Source organism: Myotis yumanensis, unplaced genomic scaffold (genome assembly GCF_028538775.1).
Source record: "Myotis yumanensis isolate MYYU_CA2020_CCGP unplaced genomic scaffold, mMyoYum1.0.hap1 SCAF_22, whole genome shotgun sequence".
Taxonomy (NCBI): domain Eukaryota; kingdom Metazoa; phylum Chordata; class Mammalia; order Chiroptera; family Vespertilionidae; genus Myotis; species Myotis yumanensis.
Genome location: NW_027223773.1, coordinates 58,103 through 76,235, shown reverse-complemented (window position 1 = coordinate 76,235; position 18,133 = coordinate 58,103). Strand labels below are relative to the sequence as shown.

General features: G+C 62.1%; 2 protein-coding genes across 2 annotated transcripts; both read right to left on the bottom strand.

Annotated features, from left to right (window-relative positions):
* Nucleotides 1–216: 216 nt before the first annotated feature.
* MYBPH (myosin binding protein H) lies at nucleotides 217–8,197 on the bottom strand. The gene is made up of 11 exons (XM_070401329.1): nucleotides 7,791–8,197; nucleotides 7,558–7,692; nucleotides 6,825–6,992; nucleotides 4,672–4,760; nucleotides 4,129–4,324; nucleotides 3,813–3,952; nucleotides 3,253–3,412; nucleotides 1,551–1,687; nucleotides 1,237–1,423; nucleotides 903–951; nucleotides 217–493 (listed from the first exon to the last, which is right to left on the bottom strand). Exons 1-10 carry the CDS (start codon nucleotides 8,119–8,121, stop codon nucleotides 935–937), a joined length of 1,560 nt encoding a protein of 519 aa, XP_070257430.1. The 5' UTR covers nucleotides 8,122–8,197; the 3' UTR covers nucleotides 217–493; nucleotides 903–934.
* A 2,596-nt stretch (nucleotides 8,198–10,793) lies between these two features.
* Nucleotides 10,794–17,153, bottom strand: CHI3L1 (chitinase 3 like 1). Its single transcript, XM_070401330.1, has 10 exons — nucleotides 17,010–17,153; nucleotides 16,740–16,769; nucleotides 15,907–16,108; nucleotides 15,372–15,428; nucleotides 14,459–14,609; nucleotides 13,945–14,066; nucleotides 12,584–12,707; nucleotides 11,977–12,159; nucleotides 11,539–11,655; nucleotides 10,794–11,375 (listed from the first exon to the last, which is right to left on the bottom strand). Exons 1-10 carry the CDS (start codon nucleotides 17,056–17,058, stop codon nucleotides 11,235–11,237), a joined length of 1,176 nt encoding a protein of 391 aa, XP_070257431.1. The 5' UTR covers nucleotides 17,059–17,153; the 3' UTR covers nucleotides 10,794–11,234.
* Between the last annotated feature and the right edge of the window lie 980 nt (nucleotides 17,154–18,133).

The window sequence follows — 18,133 nt, the reverse complement described above, 5'->3', positions numbered from 1 at the left end:
GTGTGTTCTTACAGCTATTGGCTTGGGCTGGCAAGTCCTGAACGTGAGAGCAAGATCCTGAAACATCTCAGGTCAAGAAGCCCCCTGACTCCCGAGTCCCCTCCCGTGGACCTTGCGCGTGGGGTCCCATGGGGAGACCCCTAATGGCGATGCAGTCACCGCTTTGCAGTGACATGGCGCCTCCCCTCAGACGATCATCACTGTCAGAGTCCCAGGCAGTACACATGCACCTTTATTGGACTGGTTCTTGCCCAGCATGCAGCTTTTGCAGGGCCCAGCAATCTTGGCACCGTCCAGGGCCTTGTGCCCAGTCATCCTGTCCCTGGGGCTGCCAGGCCCACTCCTGGGCACTGGGCCGCAGCCGCGAGTGGAGGGAGGTGAGGCTGGGGCCAGGAAGCAGAGCTGTCCGTCCATCATCACAACAGAGAGGGGTCTGGAGACTCATGGCGCCGGATATGGGCCTGGCGGCCCTGACCCCTCAGGCCCACAGCACCTGGCAGAGAACAGGTTCCATGACCCTGGTCTTGGCAAACCGGGCTGAGGGGTGAGGAGGGCAGGGAAAGCGGGCCCTCTCTCCTTCCTCGCGTCTGGGCTCTGCCACTTCCCCCCGTCCAGCACCTAAGAACCACCTCGCAGAGAATTTGGGCACGCGCTGTGGGCCCCACTTTTCTGACGAGAAACAGGTCCAAGAGTGCGCCCCAGTCCCAGGTCACTCAGAGCCAGGACTGGACCGTCCACCAAGTCACCGCCCCCAGGCCCCACCAGCATTGCCCTGCCTGCCAGCTTCCCCCGTCTCTGGACTGTGTGTGACTGCAGACTTGTGCCCACGCTGACTGCCCCTCCCCTTCTCACCTGCCCCACCCCTGCCCAGATGCAGCACCGGGAGCAGGTCCAGCATTTACCTGTGTCTCCATCGCAGCCTCCTCCGTGCTCCTCAGTGTGTGGCTAAGGCTGGAAGAGATCCCACAGGTTAGAGCTGGGGGGTCCTCTGGGGCCCAGGTTGGGGGTGGAGAAACCAGAGCAGCTCATGGCCACCTCCCAGGCGGACACTCCTCCTCCTCTGCCCACATAAGCCACCCTCCCGAGCGTGGACAGTCCTGGCAGCCCCACCGCGATTGCACTGCCCCGTCCTGCGGGTTTCCAGGGCTCAGCCTCCGCTAGTCTCGCAGGAGAAGAGGTGCATCTCCTGTTCTCCGCCATGGCAGGTCCCTCAGGAGCCCCTCCTCCAGCCCTCACCTTTGACCTCCAGCCGGCAGTCCACAGAGGCCTCCCCCAGCATGTTGACGGCCTTGCAGGTGTAGACCCCGGAATCAAAGGGGCTGGGTTTCCGGATCTCCAGGGTGTAGACGCCTTGCTCAGAGAAGGTGCGGTATTTGGGGTCCCCCTGGATGTTCATGTTGTTCTTCATCCAGATGATCTTGGGCTGGGGAGCAGGGCCACAGGGCGGCTGGGCAGGCTGTGGGCTGGGACTGGCTCTCCCAGGCTGGATTCCTCAGCCCCACTGCCCTGCTTGTCCCCCGCCCCCGAGGCACAGCCAGGCCTGCCCTCACCTTGGGTGACGCTCGCACGCTGCAGGAGAGCTGGGTGCTGTAGCCGGAGGTGGTGGTGTGATCAGCCAGGGGCTGGGTGAAGGAAGGGGCTTCTGAGAAGTCTCTCTCAACAAACCCTTTAAGTTTGGCAACAATATCTGGGTTCATGGGAGAAAATGGGGTAAATTTGAGATATAGGAGGAGATCTCTTAGGATGGACCTCAGCCCTTTTCCCCAAACGATCGCTACAGCTTCCATCTAGGCATCTTCTGACGACTGGCTCTGACAGCCTGGAGGAAGGTCTTAGCGTCCAGAGGACGATGACAATCCATGCCACCCTGCCCTCCTCTGAGCGCCGTGGCGGGTCCCAAGCTCCTGGCCAGTGTGTGGGGACGTAGGACAGAGTGTGTCCCAGGGGCAGAGCAAGGGGAGCTGAGAGGGTGGGCAGGAGAGCAGAGAGAGGAGAGGATCTTGGCTGATGGTGGAGACCAGCAGTCTGGAGATACTACATTTTATTTCTGTTTGTCTTTGGAGAAATAACTGGCTTTCCTTTTTTAAACAAAAATTTCTTTCTAATTCTGTACAACTCAGGCTGCTGTTAACAAGTGTGTGCCTTCCGGACCCACACAGACTCCACATAGGGGAGGGCTTTGGAGCACGCAGGGTGAAGGAGAAAGGGCCTGGGATTTAACCTTCGACGTGAGGGGTCTTGCCCGTGTGGAGAGAGTAAATGCTGAGTGTCTCCCGTCCATCCACGTGGAGTTATATTAGGGTTGGAGGTCTGTGCTATCAGCAAACTTGCCAGAGTCCACTGTCCCCACTGCCCTCATGCTGGTTCTTTGGGGACAGTGCACGTGAGGCCTAATGACCACCCTGATGTCGGCAGCCACAGGGCATCTGTGGAATAAATACACAGTCTCCCTCTCCCAAGGGACCCTTCTTATTTGCATGAGACACTCGGACGTACTTGTTCAATCATCCACCACATCCATCCCTTTGCAGTTGCGTGTGTGTGCGTGTGGCTGTGCGTGTGCATGACTGTGTGTGTGTGCATGGCTGTGTGTGCGCCTGGCTGTGTGTGTGTACATGGCTGTGCATGGCTGTGTGTGTGTGCATGGCTGTGTGTGTGTACATGGCTGTGCATGGCTGTGTGTGCATGTGGCTGTGTGTGTGCATGACTGTGTGTGTGTGCATGGCTGTGTGTGTGCATGACTGTGTGTGTGTACATGGCTGTGTGTGTGTGCACGTGGCTGTGTGTGTGCATGGCTGTGCGTGCACAGCTGTGCATGACTGTGTGTGCGTGCATAGCTGTATGTGTGCATGGCTGTGTGCGTGCGTGGCTATGTGTGCATGGCTGTGTGTGCGTGCATAGCTGTGCATGGCTGTGTGTGCATGTGGCTGTGTGTGTGCATGACTGTGTATGGGTGCATGGCTGTGCGTGCACAGCTGTGCATGGCTGTGTGCATTGGTGTGTATGGCTGTGTGTGCATGGCTGTGTGTGTGCACAGCTGTGCATGGCTGTGTGTGCATGGCTGTGTGTGCGCACAGCTGTGTGCATTGGTGTGCATGGCTGTGTATGCATAGTTGTGTGTGGAGTGGCATCCATGAGGAGTCCTCAGAGAGGGCAGCTGACACACCAGGAAAAGGTAGAGATGGAGATGGAGATGGGGAGAGAGTCAGCCTTGCTGGGCCTGGCTTCCCTCCTGTCCAGGCCCAGACCTACCTATCTTCCGGATGTGGGCCAGCTCCTTGGTGACGGCGGGCGAGTCACTGAGTCCACATAGGTTTTCCGAAAAGACCCGGAAGGAGTACGAGTTGCCCACGATGAGGTCGGAGACGGTGCAAGAGGTCGGATGGTAGCGCTCCAGCACGGTGAACCATTGCTGTGGGGACCCGACCCTGTCATCACAGCCCACCCACCTCACCCTCCTGCTCACCCGGCTCCTACTCCCCGGGGAGGCTGCAGCATCTACCTTGGGCCTGAGGGGGGCCTCTGGGTCATTCGGGTGACCTCTTGGGATCATTCTGGGTCGTTTGGGTGACCTCTCTGGGGTCCTCAGAGAGCATCTTCCCCCCCTCCCCCGCCCCTGCAGTCTTCATGGGGGAAATGAGGCCCAGAGATGAAAGGGATCGTGCCTAAAGCTGCAGGAGGAGTCAGGCCAGTGGTAGGCAGACCTGAGCTCAGTCCCCGACTCTCAGTGGGCTGGGCCTTCCCCCCATCTCGTCCACTTCCTCCCTCGCCCCACTCACACTTCCCCACCCAGGTTGGCCCGGGAGCCTCACCTCTGTCTTCTTGTCCGCCTTTTGCACCGTGTAGCCCAGAAGCTCAGTGTTGCCGGTGTCCTGGGGCGGCGTCCACTCGAGGGCCACATTGCAGCCCCAGACGTCCACTAGCCGGATGCTGCTGGGCGGGTTGGGCTTCTCTGCAGGACCAGTGTCAGGAGGGGTGAGGGGGCGGGCTGGGCTGGCCCGACAACCCCCACCCCCAGGATCTTGCTCCTATCACACTCCCCTGGCCTGACCCCATGAGCGTCAGCTGTGGTGTAGGATGTGGGGGTGTCTGGCCCCTGGGAGGCACGCTGCCTCCCCTGCCCCATACCAATGACCAGGATGTTGATGGCTGCCCGGGCCTCCAGGGTTTCCAGCCGCACAGTGAGCTCATAGCAGCCTGAGTCTGAGCGCTGGGCCGAGCGGATGAAGAGGATGGAGTCCTGGTCCCCGGTGCGCACGCTCACTCTCTTGCTGTCCAAAGCTTGGCCGTTGTGGGTCCACGAGACTTGAGGCTTGGGATTCCCCTGGGAGGGAGGAGCCCTCAGGGTGTGCAGGGAGGTGCCAGCACCTACAGCCACCCCACGCTGGGGTCTCTGGAGCTGTGTGCAGGGAGCCATCCCCACCAGTCCTCCCAGGAGGGGCAGCAGAGGCTGGAGCCCCAGCTGCTGCTCAGACTGTCACCCATGGATGTCCAGCCAGCCTTGGGGCGAGCTGCCCCGTCCACAGGTTGGAGAATGTGCAGGAGGGGGAACCTCTGGGGGGGTCCCCAGACAGACCCCCCACAGAGATCCTGACATTTCCTGGGCTCTTCTGACCAACCCAAAGGGGCCCTGATTTCCACCCAAGCTGGTACCCTGATTCCCACACACACCTGGAAGGGAATCTGCAGGTTGACCATCTCTCCCACCTGGCGGATGTAGGTCTGACGCAGGTGGCGGGGCACACGGATCCTGGGTGCCTCTGCATCAAAGGGAGAGGCGGCTCAGCACAGCACTGGGCTTGCTGATTGGTGAGGCCTGAGGGCTGGGCAGGAGGGCTCTTGGGTGTGTTGTGGGGCCATCTTGTGGGATGAATGAAACTTGCTCCTGAAATCAAGGGGCCCCAACCCCCCTAAAGCCCCTGGGGAACTAAGCCAGAAAGTCCCAGGAGGGCAGGCCTCCATGGTGTGGATGGAGAAGCATCTGGATTCCCTAGGCTCCTGGGCCCTGCTGGCTGGGATTCTCCTGCAGCCCCAGATTCCTGGGTCCAGATGTTGGGGACCTGCATTCCCAGAAAGGGGCACAGCCTAGGCCCGAACCCAGCCCCTCCACCCACAAGAGCCCAGGACCTTCCAAGAGACCCAAGTGCTTGTGCTCTGCCTCCTGGTCACGTGGGAGGGTTAGGAGGTCTTCCTAGAAGAGGCCAGAGCAGAAAATTCCCTTCTTCTCTGCCCCACCCTAACCCCCCTTCCCCCTCCCCCCCGCCACCATCCAGTCTCTCAGTCGGGAAGCCTTTCTGGAATCTACGAGGACAGGACACCACGGTCCTGACCATCACCCAACCAGGTGCAGCCCTGCACCACGGGCATTCCTAGGGAGGCAGCGCAGCCAAGCCGCTGCCCTGGGCGGGGGTGGGGGTGGTGACTGAGGCTTCTGGGCGGACAGGTGGCGGCAGTTGGTGGCTCACAGGGCAGAGGGAGGAGACAGGGAGAAGGAACACTGTGTCTCCGAGGATTAGCTGTGTGGGCACTTGGCTCTGGGAGCTTCGGGGTGGAATGCTTGGCAGCTGCAGGTGGCCAAGGAGGGACAGCTGAGCAGCCGAGGAACCTGGACAGGCCCCCACCCTGCCCTGCCCACCAGGAGGGCTGGCTGGTCCCTGTTTGTTCACAGTCTCTCCCCTCTTCTCTCCAGGAAATCCCCTTCTCGGCTGCCAGAGGAATTCTCACGGAGTAGCAGGGGCCGAGGCTGGCTGTCAGCGCTGGGCTTCGGGGTAGAGGTCGGGCCCTGCGGCCTCGCAGAGCCTGAGCTCCCTGGGGCCCCGGGGAAGACCCAGCGCCTTCCCTACAGGTCTCAGTGTCTGTGCTGCAGACAAAGGCTGGGAGCACCCTTGGCTTTTGAAAACCAGGAAGAACATTCCCTGCGCCCTGGAGGCAGGAGAGGGCCTGTGTGGAGGCAGGTTCTGGGAGCGGCCGGAGCCTGGGTCTCCCCAGAGTCCCTGACCCTGGGGACGAGCTTGACAGCCAAGGGTTCTTAGTTCCCGTGGTCACATCTCCTTGGCCCTGGAGCTGAGATTATCGCCTTGAACCCAAGCTTGACCCTTCCTGTGGCCGTGAAAACCCCTGTTTCTGGAGGCCTTGCTCAGACCTGTGGGTTCCCCTTCGGAGGCTGGAGGTGCAGAGCAAGGACGGAGGTGAGGAGGCCTCAGCCACCTGCTGGCCTGTACCTCTCCTCACTGCGCCCTGGGCTGTCCCCAGAGACCTTGGAGCCGAAGGAGACTGAAACCTGACCGGCTCTGGCAGGGAACAGGGGTAGGTGAGAGGCTGGTGCCCCCACAAATAGAAACCTTAGCAAGGGAAACAGCTGGGCTCCCAGGTCCCCAGGGTGGTGCTGCTCTCTGGAGATGGAGAAACCTTCATGGGCCGTTTAAGGGCCGTGTCTTCCTCCCACCAGAGACCTGGACCCCAGGGGAGCTCTGGAACCCAGGCCAGAGGAAGGAGCAGGAAGGAGCGTTCATGGCTCTCAGACAGGAGGACGGGCGGAATGAGTGTGGCATTGGGACCCTGAGGCAGGTGACCAGGGGAGCTGAGCCTTCGTTCTGGGGTCAGGAAACCCTTCCCCCAAGCTTGGGTGACGGGATACTCAGAGAAATGGGCTCTTGGACCTTCAGAGGGACCCGGAACTTTCTAAAGGCAAGATGGCGACAGCACGTGGCTTGTGCGCATGGTAGGGCCGGAATGACTGCCTGTCCCCTCTGCCCATTGGCCTCAGCTTCTCCATCCATCCCATGAGTGCCTGGGACGGGCTGGGGGTGGGACGCAGGCCTCACCGATGATCTCCCGGATGTGGATGGGCTGGTCCAGCGTCGCGGGGGGGCCGGCTCCCGCGGGGCTCACGGCAGCCACGCGCAGGAAGAACTTGTCTCCCGGGGCCAGTTTCCGCACGGTCTGCTGGGTCACCATCATGGGCCGGGCGTTCACGGGCACCCATTCCGAGGCTGAGGAGGGAGAGGCCGGGAGGCCCTGGCTTCGTGGCCACGGGCACCCTTCTCGCCGAGGAGCTGGGCCTAGTTCCCCTTTCCTCCCGTTCCTGGCCCCTTGTTTCTACGCATGGAGGACACCTGATGGAAGGGCTGGGCGAGTGGCCAGAGGATTGTTCTCCAGCTCAGAGGGTGGACACAGTGGCCAAGTCGCACAGCAAGGTCGGGTCAGAGGCCGAGGCCAGGCTGAGCTTGGCTGCCTTGGAGGTGGAAACAGGAATGTGTCCCATTTCTCCTCACCGTCTCACCGTCCCTCCACCCCCAGCTCCTCTGCTCTGCCTGCTGCTTGCCCTGCCCCGACGGGGTCTTCTGAGAGGCAGCCCCTCCTTCACTTCTCCGCAGAGCAGTGCCCCGTCCCCATCCCAGTGCTGTCACTCAGGGGCTCCCTGGAGCTGGGGGACAAGCACTTCCTGGGGACACGCTGACCCTCTGCCTCCTCGCGTTCCTGGCACGGAGTGGGGTCTGGGGCTGGCGGCCCCCAAGCCCACTCTCTGGTGCCCGCGGGGCTGTGCCCAGAGCTCACCTCCTTCCTTGCGAAGCTCCAGCAGGTAGCCCTGGAGGCCCTGACTCCCCAGCCTCTCCGGAGGCTCCCAGCTCACGGTCACCGAGCAGTCGCTCACGTCCTCGATGGTCAGCTGCAGCGGGACACTGGGCACGTCTGTGGGAGAAGGAGGGGAGGGGAAAGGTGTGTGACCAGGGTCCCCCCGTCTTCGGCCCCGCCTGCCTCCCTCCTCCGCCTGCCCCCGCTCTGCTCACCTTCACTTCGAGGTGCAGGTTTAGTGGCTTCGGGGGCAGGTGCCTCAGGGGTTGCCGTGGGAGCCTGCTCCTCCCCCGTGGCCTCCGATGCTGCCCCTTCTCCTGAGGGCTCCGTGGGCTCCGTGGGCACCTCGGAGGCGGGCTCCTCCGGACCATGGTCAGGGGCCTGCGAGGCTGCGGGGGCAGGAGCCTCAGAGGTTGCTGCTGGAGCCTGCTCCTCCCCTGAGGCCTTCGACGCTGCCCCTTCTCCTGAGGGCTCTGTGGGCACCTTGGGCACCTCGGAGGCGGGCTCCTCCGGACCATAGTCAGGGGCCTGCGAGGTCGCTGTCATTGCCGGGCTGGCTGTGGTCAGGCTGAGTGTGCAGAGGTCAGCTGTGGAGGGTCTGGGCCTCCAGGGTGCCTGGGACACCTAGGACCAGGCTTATATAGGCAGGGCTGCCCCACCCCCGGCCAAATGGTTCCCAGCTGTGGGGTCAGGCCAGGTGGGGGCTGGGAGTGGGGAGGCGCCTCGGCCAGGAATAGCTCTGGGGGAGGGACGGAGGGTCCCTTGAGAGGGCACTGTGTCGTCCATCACCCGGGTTGGCTCCCAGCAGCCAGGGTGCTGGTGCCCAGATGGGAGGAAGGCACAGATGGGTGAGATAGGACGCTGGCAGTGGCCGGTGCCAGGGGTCAGGGCAGTGGCAACGAGAGCTTCCATCTGGAGGGTGAACCCAGCTCAGGCCGCCTTGGCCTCTCGGGGGTCACGTGTGGCCAGGCCCCGGAGCCTGGGGCTGGGGCCCAGACTGCCTGAAATAGCCTCCCCTGGGAGCCGTGCCCCTGCCCTCCCATTCCCGGGGGTCTCCCTTGTGCTGTATGCTGCTGCGGGCCCTAGAGAGGGAGGAGTTGGGGTGCCAAGGTGGGTCTCTCAGCAACGGGATTCCAGGAAGGGGGTCCAGGGCCCTGTTACTGCCTCTCTGAGATGCTGGCAGGACCCTCTTGGGGCCTCCGTTGCCCCACCTGTCACAGCGCCGCTGACAGACCCCCAGCCAACCCCTGGGGTGGTTCATGTCAGTAAGTCAGGCGTGGGAAGGACCATGGAGGAAGCCAGCACTCGGAACCTTCTAGATGCTTCAAAGCAGGGCCTGGCGTGGGCATTGGCAGTGGAGGAAATGAGGCAGGTACATATCTGTAGTTGTTGGTTTGTTCATCCCTAACATGTCAGATTGGTGACCATCTAAATCCGGACAACACTAGGGTCAGGGAGACGGAGACCAGGGCTCTTACTGCTGCTGGGCGTGTGGGCTCGGCTGTGGACGGAGGAATCCCCTTTGAAAATGTGAGATGGGACCAAGCACAGTGCACACTCCACGCCCGGCGGTGCCGGCCCTCGGCCCTCGGGAGACAGCCCTGCAGGAACCGTCCCCACAGGATCATGCGCCACAGCTGGCAGCTCGGAGAGCGCTGCCCCGGCGGGGGGTGCGTAGGCGACTGTGAGAGAGTCTGCACCCACAAAGCACCACGGTGTCACCCACCCACATCCAATGCAGATGCAGTCAGTGGCCGGCTCTCTGCTTCCAGGGGCGTCCCCAGGTGGCGAGACCACGGAGGAAGCCAGGATGTGGCTGCCCCGAGCGGAGTTTGGGGAGCATGACTGAGGTCTCGTTTCCCGTCCTGGGTGGCGGCTACACAAGTTTTCACAATGAAGCAATTCTTTAAATGAAAGAAACACAGGCCAGGCAGGCTTTATCCTGGACGGTGCCCCATGTCAAGTCCAGGACACGTGTACTTATGTAGGTCCTCAGCCGCAGGCACCCTCTTCTCTGTCCCCGGGGTGAGGCCACGCGCTTGTGGCTGCCTCTCCCCTGGCTGTCCTTGTGGGGAGTGGCCTGGGGGCCGGTGCCAGGGGACTCAGGGTCCTGCCGGGCAGGGGGTGGGCCCTGGAGACCGATCCCCAGGCCTTGCGCTGAGTCTGCAGCTATAAGGGAACGTGACTAAGTGCAGGACCCTGAGTCACCCCTGCCGGGCGTGTCCCAGTCGGCGGAAGGCTGGCCCAGGGGGCAGGGTGGAGGGGTGGCCGCCCCGGAGGGCTCACAGCCCCGGCTTTCAAAGACCCTGGGTGGTGGGGTACCCTGTACACGCGAAAGCACGCATGGCCTGTATTTCTTTCAGGGATTAGGGAAGCTTGGTCCCTCTGGCCGGCGGGGAAATGTCACGTACCCCGAGGCTCTGGCCAGGTCCCCACCTTCTGTGCCTTTGGCTGAGCTGTGACCTTGAGACCAGTTGCATCTGCCCAGCTCCAGCTGGTTCAGATTTCAATGCAGCCAATAGGTATTTCCTTCCCTGCACCTCAAACTAGCGTCACAAACCACTGGCCAAGTCAGAGTCCAAACATCAGAGCCTCCACGAATGAATCCTCGAGGACTTTCTCTGGCTGCACAGCACGTCATCCCACACGTCCCCTCCTGCCCACCACATGTCTCAGGCCAGCCCGGCTGAGGAGCCACGCTGGATTGAGGGCTCAGTGTGTCCCAAGAGAGAGATGAGGGGACGGGGTTGCCGTGGTGAGCCCTTGGGAATGGCAGGAACATGGGGAGGCTGGATCCAGACCTGGGCGAAGGGAGGACGGGTGATGCAACCTGGTGTCTCCTTCCAGCTGGAAGTTGAGTCAGAGCTCTGCAGCCTGGCCCTGTGCTGGCGCCTACATCTCCCCTGGCAGATGAAGGGTTAGGATTGGGGCGTCCCTCCTTCTCCTTCCTGCTGGCCTTACAGAAACAGGGTTCTCTCAACAAGGAGCTGAGGTGAGAGCTCTGGATGACAGTAAGTTCCAGTGGACGCTCTCAGCCCAGCCGGGTGGAGCCAGGCAGGCGGGTTTGAAGAGGCTGCCTCTTTTGGGGACTCCCAAGGCCCTGGCAGTGGCCACGCTGGCCTCCCCTTCTGCAAGCTCAGGGCCCCCAAACTTGGGAGAGGGGAACCCAGACGAGAGGGGAGAGAGGAGCCCATGGGCCTCAGAGACGGGTCAGCAAATGCCAACACAGAAGCTCCGGTGCTTTATTGAGCAGCTGGGGATTGGGAGGGAGGCGAGAGGACGCTCCTGGTGGAGGTTTGAAGCCGGGCACGCGGAGGCTGGATCTGTGTGGTCACTGCCTCCTGCATGACGTCCGTGCTGGGTGGAGGAGCTTGCTCGTGTGGCCTCTGCCGAGGAGGCCCGGGGAGGGAGTGGCGTTTTCACTCCTCAACGTGTGCGCTGTCCCTGCCTGACACTGTGGGGATCCAGCCCTCACTGCCCACAGCCCCACCGCCCCCTGCCAGCCCACAAAGCTGAGCGCAGAGCTCAGAGCTGGACCCTCTGTAGGGCCAGGGAGGGAGACTGAGGTGCAGCGGGACAGGTGACCAGCTCCTGAGCAGCAAGAACCCCAGGAGCAGTGCCCTGCCCAGCATGTGCTGGACGGAGGGACGGACGGAGCGCTAAGCGGCAGCCAGGGCTTCCTTGATGGCGCTGGTGAGGGGGAAGTGCAGATTCTGGCCGCAGAAGGTGCCCCGGAAGTCGTCCAGGTCCAGGGCCCACACCATGGCTCCTGCCAGCCCCCGGTTCTTCAGGTACTGCACCTGGCAGGGGAGGCCCAGACGGGCAGCGCTGGGTTACCTGCCTGATGTGCGTAGGGGGGACCTGCTGTCCTGGCCCCGCCCCAGGTGACTCAGCATCGCCCTCCAGCAGGGCGCCCTGGGCTCCTCTCCCTCTCCCTCCTGGGGCGTGGCCTGCGAGACCTACCTTGGTTTTGACGCTCTCCTGGTCATCGTACCCCACCCACTGGTTGCCCTTGGTGGCATAGGGGACCTGCTGGTCAGGGAGTCGGTGCACGGTCGCTCCACGAAGGAAGTCACAGATCTGAGCAGAGGACAGTCAGGGTGTGAGGGGCCGCAGGGCACAGGGTGCGACTCCTCCAGCCTCTCAGCCGCAGGCACATGTGCCCTCGGCAGACGCCTGGCTGCCTGCTAGCGAGCAGAGGCCCATGTCCCCAGCTGTGTGGTCCTGGCTGCGAAGAGCAGAGGCCGCCAGAAACCAAAGCACCTGGGGCTGGCGGACAGAGGAAGACCGGGTGTGCCTGACTCCCCTCAGCCTGGACACCAGTAGCCTGGAACACGGAGAGAGCAGAGGGGGTGGGCGGCGGCTCACCTTCCCCAGGAACTCCCTTCTCCCCAGTCGCACCTCATAGTAAGCGAGGATCCCGCCTTCCTTGGTGAACTGGCCGGGCAGCCCAGGCCCTGAGATGGGGGCTCCCACTCCGATCTTCGAAGAGGCCAGCGTGAAGCTCCTCCCGAAGGTGGGGATGCCCATGAGCAGCTTCTGGGCCGGGACCCCCAGCCTGAGCGCGTAGCCCACGGCGTAGTCCTGGGAGTGGGGGAGGACAGTGGAGCCGTCAGTCTGTCCTACACACACCTGGGGCTCCCCTTCCTCCCAGGGACCCATAACCTCGGTCTAAAGGGCACTGCACAGCTGGGGTCTCAAAAAGCCTCCTGAGCACAGGGAGGAGTGTCAGCTACGACAGCTGTGAAACCGGGCGGCGGGCTCAGGCTCCACGGTCAGCAAAAGGCAGGTCTAGACCCGACCGGCCTCCTCAGCCCCGGCCCCCCATCCTCTCGTCCCCCCTCGGCCTGCACGCACCCCCGGGGCCGTCAGTTGAGGCCTGGCTCCTCCACAGAGGGGTGGCGCCCTCTGTTCTCAGACTGTGGGGACGCGTGGCCCCTGGGCCTCAGTCTCCGCATCTATGACCTGGGCCCGAAGCCCCTGCCATGCAGGACTGTCCCCTACTCACAGTGTTGCTGTATCTGTCAGAACTTGGGGCCTCCTGGCCTGGGAACAGGGGGCTGTGGTGTCCCGCGCTCTGGCGCCAGGCTCCATGGAAGTCGTAGGTCAGGAGGCTGATGAAGTCCAGGTGTCTGTGGGAGCGGAGGGAGGGCGAGGTGGGAACTGGAGAAGCTGCCAGTCCCACGGGATGTGAGCAGGGCAGACTGGAGAGACGGGCCATCCACCCAACCCAGTCCCGCCCAGTGACCCACTGTCCAGGCTCCCAGACCGGACCCCTCCAGTTCATTGTGTTGAGAGCAGATTAAAACTGTCATCAGCTGCCCGGCTGGCGTGGCTCAGTGGTTGAGTGTTGACCTATGAACCAGGAGGTCAGGGTTTGATTCCCGGTCAGGGCACAGGCCCGGGTTGTGGGCTCCATCCCCAGTGTGGGGCGTGCAGGAGGCAGCCAGTCCATGATTCTCTCTCAACATTGATGTTTCTATGTGTCCCTCTCCCTTCCTCTCTGACATCAATAAAAAAATATTTTTTAAAAAAGTGTCATCAGCCCTGACCTGTTTGGCTCAGTGGATAGAGCGTCAGCCTGCAGACTGAAGGGTCCCAGGTTCGATTCCGGTCAAGGGCATGTACCTTGGTTCTGGGCACATCCCCGGTGGGGGGTGTGCAGGAGGCAGCTGATTGGTGTTTCTCTCTCATTGATGTTTCTGACTCTCTACCCCCCTCCCTTCCTCTCTGTAAAAAATCAATAAAAATATATTTTTTAAAAAAGTGTCATCAACAGACAGCAGGACAGAGGGCACCAGACCTGGACATGCACACAAGAGACAGCAGACGGACTCGTGGACCTGAGCGTCAGGTGTTGGGGGCAAATGCTTGAGTCCTCCCCTCCTCATGGTGCATTTAGGCTCTGAGTCTCCACCCCTCAAATGTGGTAAAGAAGATCTGACATCATAGCAGAGCCCTCGTCCTTCACTCCTGGCTTCCTGAGGCCCAGGCCTTAGCCCCACCTGCCATCAGGCCCTTGGCTGTGGCTGCTCCTCATTTGGGGCTTGGGGGGCAGGCTGAGGAACAGGGGGACCCGCCTGAGTGAGCCTGTCAGGCTGCCCTGACCACCTGGCAAGGAAAAGCCACTCAGGGAGGAGCACTCAGGACAGCGCTGGGCGGCTCGGCTGGCTGGTGTGTAAGCTCCTCCTACTTCCTTTCCCGCAAACTCGTGCCCGGCCACTCTCTCCACCGTTGTACTAGACCCAAGTGGAAAGGAAGGAGAGGTGTTATTCTCCCCACGATGGACGGGGAGACGAGACGCAGAGAGGGAGCGCGACCTCCTGAGCTGCCTCTGGCTCCCACGGAGGGCAGGTGGCGGGGACTCACTGGGCCAGCCGGGACATGTCGTAGCCTCTGTCCAGGGTCACCTTCCCGGCGGACACCGCGGCGCTCAGGAGCAACGGCTGCTTTTCCTTCGGGGCTTCCTTTACAAACTCAGCCTTCATTTCCTGGTGGGAGGGAGGCCGCAGGTTGAAGGGGTCCCGGGGGTGGGAGAGAGCCCCGTGCTGGGAGGCCAGTTCTGAGCACCTCATAGCCCCTGAGGGGCTCTGGGGACCACGGGTGGTGCCTCAGTGGCCCTGTCCCCAGGCCGATCCTGGGACTCATCTCGTGCCCACCCCCTACCCCGTCACTCAGTGACTCCTGCCCTGGAGGGACTGCAAGATCCCAGTTGGACTCCAGGGGACTGCCTTTTGGTCTGTGCTCTGTCCCCGCAGGCACAGAGACCAGAGTGAACGTGCCAGAGCTGGTGCTGTGGGCGATGTGTGTGGACGGTCGCTGTCCCCGGTCCCTGGAGATGCTTGGGCTGCCTCCCTGCCCCTGTCCCAGACATGACCAGCACCTTGACCAGAGAGGTGAGATGCCGCTTGTCCCTTCGTCCAGGGTAGAGCCAGGCCAGGTCCAGCCCGTCAAAGCCATGGGTCCGAAGGAACGGTGGCACCGACTTGATGAAAGTCCTGCGACTCTGGGTGTTGGCGGCTATTTTGGAAAATCTAGGAATGAAATCACCGCAGAAGAGTGCTTAGTGCTGAGATGCTGGGCACGGTCCCCTCGGGGGGGTTTCTGTTCCCCGAGGAGCAGGGAGCCTTAGCCCACAGCCCCAGGAGACACGGCCTGGGTGGGACCCACTTCTAGTCATGTGCTTTGGAGCCAGACACCTCTGGTTCCCAAGGGAGGCTCCGTCACCCACGAGCCAAGCCACTCGCACAGGCTGTGACCTGGGTCGCAGTGAGCTCGTCTGTAAAACGGGGATGAATGTGCTCTCTCGGTGCCACTGTGAGGATTGCATGTGAAATGGCCTGAAAGGGCGCCTGACACTTAGTAACCACTCACTGAATGGGAGCTGCTGTGGCCGTGCCCCGCCCCCTGTACGCCCCGCCCCCTCTGCACGCCCCACCCCCTCTGTACGCCCCGCCCCCTCTGTACACCCCGCCCCCTCTGTACGCCCCGCCCCTCTGTACGCCCCGCCCCCTCTGTACACCCTGCTCCCACACCACCCTCTCCAGGAAGTCTTCCCAGACTCTCCACCTGATTCCCATTCTTTCCACCCCGCTCCGTGCAGCCTCAGGTCTGAGGTGGTAAAGAGGACGGATAAGATCCATTGTCAGCTGTTGTGCGATCTTGGCAAGTCCCTTTTGGTTGTACACGAGGTGGGGCCCCGACGGCCATTTCGGCCCCTGTGCCGACCAGTCTGGGGTCCCTGTGAGCCTCATGTCCACACACCTAGTCCAGCTTTGTGTGGGGAGGGGTCCTACCTTTCAGAACCGAAGTTCCATCCTCCCACAGACAAGAGGGTCTTCAGGTTGGGGTTCCTGTGAGGAGGAGGAGGCGGGAGGCAGGTGACGTAAATGCCGAGACACTGGGTGGCCCCAGGTTTGGCTTCCAAGGTCCTTCCAGCCCTGAGACTCTGTTTCTAAGACTAAGGTGGGCTGCCTATCCCCCCCTTCCCCAGTGGGGAAGCCGGATATGGAGGAACAGAGCAGCAGCAAGGCCCATGCGCCCGAGAGACGCCCTCAGGGACTGACAGTGACGGGGAGGCCTCCCTTCTCAGAGCTCAGAGGTCCCCTTTCTCCAGCCGCCTCCTCATCACCCCAAACGCTGCCCAGCACCTGCTGCCGTCACCGCCTCCACCATCACCCCAAACCCTGCCCAGCACCTGCTTACGTCACCGCCTCCCACGTAAGCTAAGGCCTCAGATGATCTACCCAGAGGCTGGGCCATGGGCTGGGCAGAGGTGCCCTGCCCAGGACCAGCCGTTCCACCTCCATCCTCCCCCTGCCCTGGCCCAACCTGGTCTTGAGTGTGTTCAGCGTTTCGTATAGAGACACATCGTTCCACTCCCAGGTGTCGATCTCATTGTTGCTGATGTTGGCGAAGCTGTAGATGACGTGGGTGCAGAGAAAGGGGTCTATGGCATCTGGGAAGCAGCTCCCGTCCCCCTCTCGGTACTGGGACCAGCTGGTGTAGTAGCAGACCAACTGGTAGGCGGCACCTACAGGAAAGGTCAGGTGGGACCTGGGCCAGGGTTCCGCCAGGGACCCTCTCGCTGAGCCCTGAGCTCAGCACTCAGGGCAGAGTTTGAGCAAAGTTAGAATGTGAATGAAGGGGCGGCTCTGGGAGTCCCCAGGCTGATCAAGAGGAGTGAGGTCAGGAAGGGTTCCTGGAGGAGACCCCGGCCTCTAGGGTGGACCTGGCAGGCCCCGTGGTGGGTGTTTGACCTGAGAGGCTCTGGCAGCCTCTTCTCTGGGCGTCCTGACTTGTCAGCCCCCAGGCCCCGCAGCCCTTCCCCCAGCTGGGCCCCAGGGCAGGGGTCCCAAGTCCTCCTGGTGCCAAGAAAGCGTTTCTGCCCTCCTGGTCCTGGAGGCAGGACAGCGGGCATCTCCCAGCCACACTGCCACTGGGCTCCCCCAGGCCTCACTGAACCCGAGCCTTGGAAATATTTGTATTTTGAAAAATTTCCAATATACAGACAAGTACACACTAGTAAAATAAACATCCAGATAACGATGGTAACTGTTCTTCACCTCCTTTAGCAAACATGAATCTGCCGATCCTTCCTCACCGCCCACCTCACCACCCCCCTCACCCCCACCTCCCGTCCCGGAACCCAAGGGGGTACTCACAGCTCTGCACCACCAGCAGGACCACAAAGCCTGTGGGAGAACCAGGGTCAGACCCTGCAAGTGCACCTGCCCCTCCCCCCCTCCTCCTCCTCTCCCTCCACTTCCTCCTCCCCCCTCCCCCCTCCCCCACCCCTGGCTCTGCTTCCTCTCCCGCCACTGCCTCTGCCCTCCCCACAGCAGGTCCAGACCCCTCCGTGCAGCGGCTCTGCAGGCCGTCTGGGCCCTTCAGCCTGAACACCCACAACCCAGACCCGTGGTCAGCCCAGAGACCTGTCTGAGCCACCCTCAGACCCGTCCTGGCCGCAGCAGACAGGGGCATGGTGTGGCCTCTTGCTGTGCTTCTGTGCCCAGCTGCCTCTTCCGGGGCCTCACCCTCCTTTTATACCTGTTCCCTCCACTCCTCTGTGCCCCAAATCATCCCTTTTATGGGAACGGACTGGCAGTGAAGGAACCAACAGGCTGGGGAGTGGTGTGGGGAGCACTGTCGGCCCAAGGGGGATTGAGAAACCCGCAGCACCTGCCAGCCAAAGAACCAACAGGGTGACGGGGCTTCCCGCATTTCCAAAGACCTCCACTTCCTGGCCTCTGCAGCCTCCGCCCCAGCTCTTCCAGCCAGCAATTACCAGGCTTTCCTGGCAGCCATGTCTTCCCCGTCCAGGCTCCTGGCCAAGTGAAAACTGTTGTGTAACCCACTGCGCCCCAAACCAGGCTGTCCTGTGTTTCCTCCGCGAGCCCAGCAGCACCCGCCTCTCCCCTCAGCATTCCCCTCCGCACGCTGTGTCCCGCAGCTCGGCCTGAGAGTGGAGGCCTTTCAGCCATGGACGTGCTGGCTCTGAAAGTGGCTCCGGAATGAGCAGAAGAGGGCGTGTTGGGAGCCTGGGTCTGCAGGAGGCACCAGGGAGCAGTCCAGGTGACTGCTGATTCCCCAGGAGCAGGCCATCCCTCCTGACCTCCACAGCCGCTGCTCCTGTCTCCCACAGGCTTGTCCGGGCCAGGCCCAGTGCCGTCACTCGGCCTAACTCCCTTTTGACCCTCCTCACTCTTAGGATAAGATCCGAACTTCTGATCAAGGCTCCGCATGGCTTGGCCCTGTGTGTGGGTCCCTTGTTTGGCCAAAGATCCAGGACAGGTTCATTCCTTGCCGGCTCTGAAGTCATAGGCAGTGAGTGAAAAGTTCAGAACAGCATGAGCCAGAATGAGTCAGAGGGCTTTTCAACCAAGTGCCTTTCCTGGGACAAGAACATCAAGTCCTAATCGGATGTTCGCCACACGAGTCTCCCAGCCTCTCTTGTGAGTCTCCCTCTCGTCTCCCATGTGCTCCTTGCAAACCCGGAACAAGTCCTCGTCTGGATTGTGCGTGGGTCCGAGTCCCTCTGTGACTACTGACGGGTCAG

Bases quoted from the DNA above. Each gene is read 5' to 3' on its own strand.
- MYBPH (XM_070401329.1), bottom strand. From the start codon at position 8,121: ATGACAGCGACCTCGCAGGCCCCTGACTATGGTCCGGAGGAGCCCGCC. The intron at 1,688-3,252 runs GTAGGTCTGGGC...CCATGAACCCAG, and splicing joins GGCCCACATCCGGAAGATAG to ATATTGTTGCCAAACTTAAA. The intron at 1,424-1,550 runs GTGAGGGCAGGC...CCTGCTCCCCAG, and splicing joins GCGTGCGAGCGTCACCCAAG to CCCAAGATCATCTGGATGAA.
- CHI3L1 (XM_070401330.1), bottom strand. From the start codon at position 17,058: ATGCCCCTGTCTGCTGCGGCCAGGACGGGTCTGAGGGTGGCTCAGACA. The intron at 11,656-11,976 runs GTGCGACTGGGG...TCCTCTGCTCAG, and splicing joins GGATCCTCGCTTACTATGAG to ATCTGTGACTTCCTTCGTGG. The intron at 11,376-11,538 runs GTAGGTCTCGCA...CTCCCCTGCCAG, and splicing joins AGGAGAGCGTCAAAACCAAG to GTGCAGTACCTGAAGAACCG.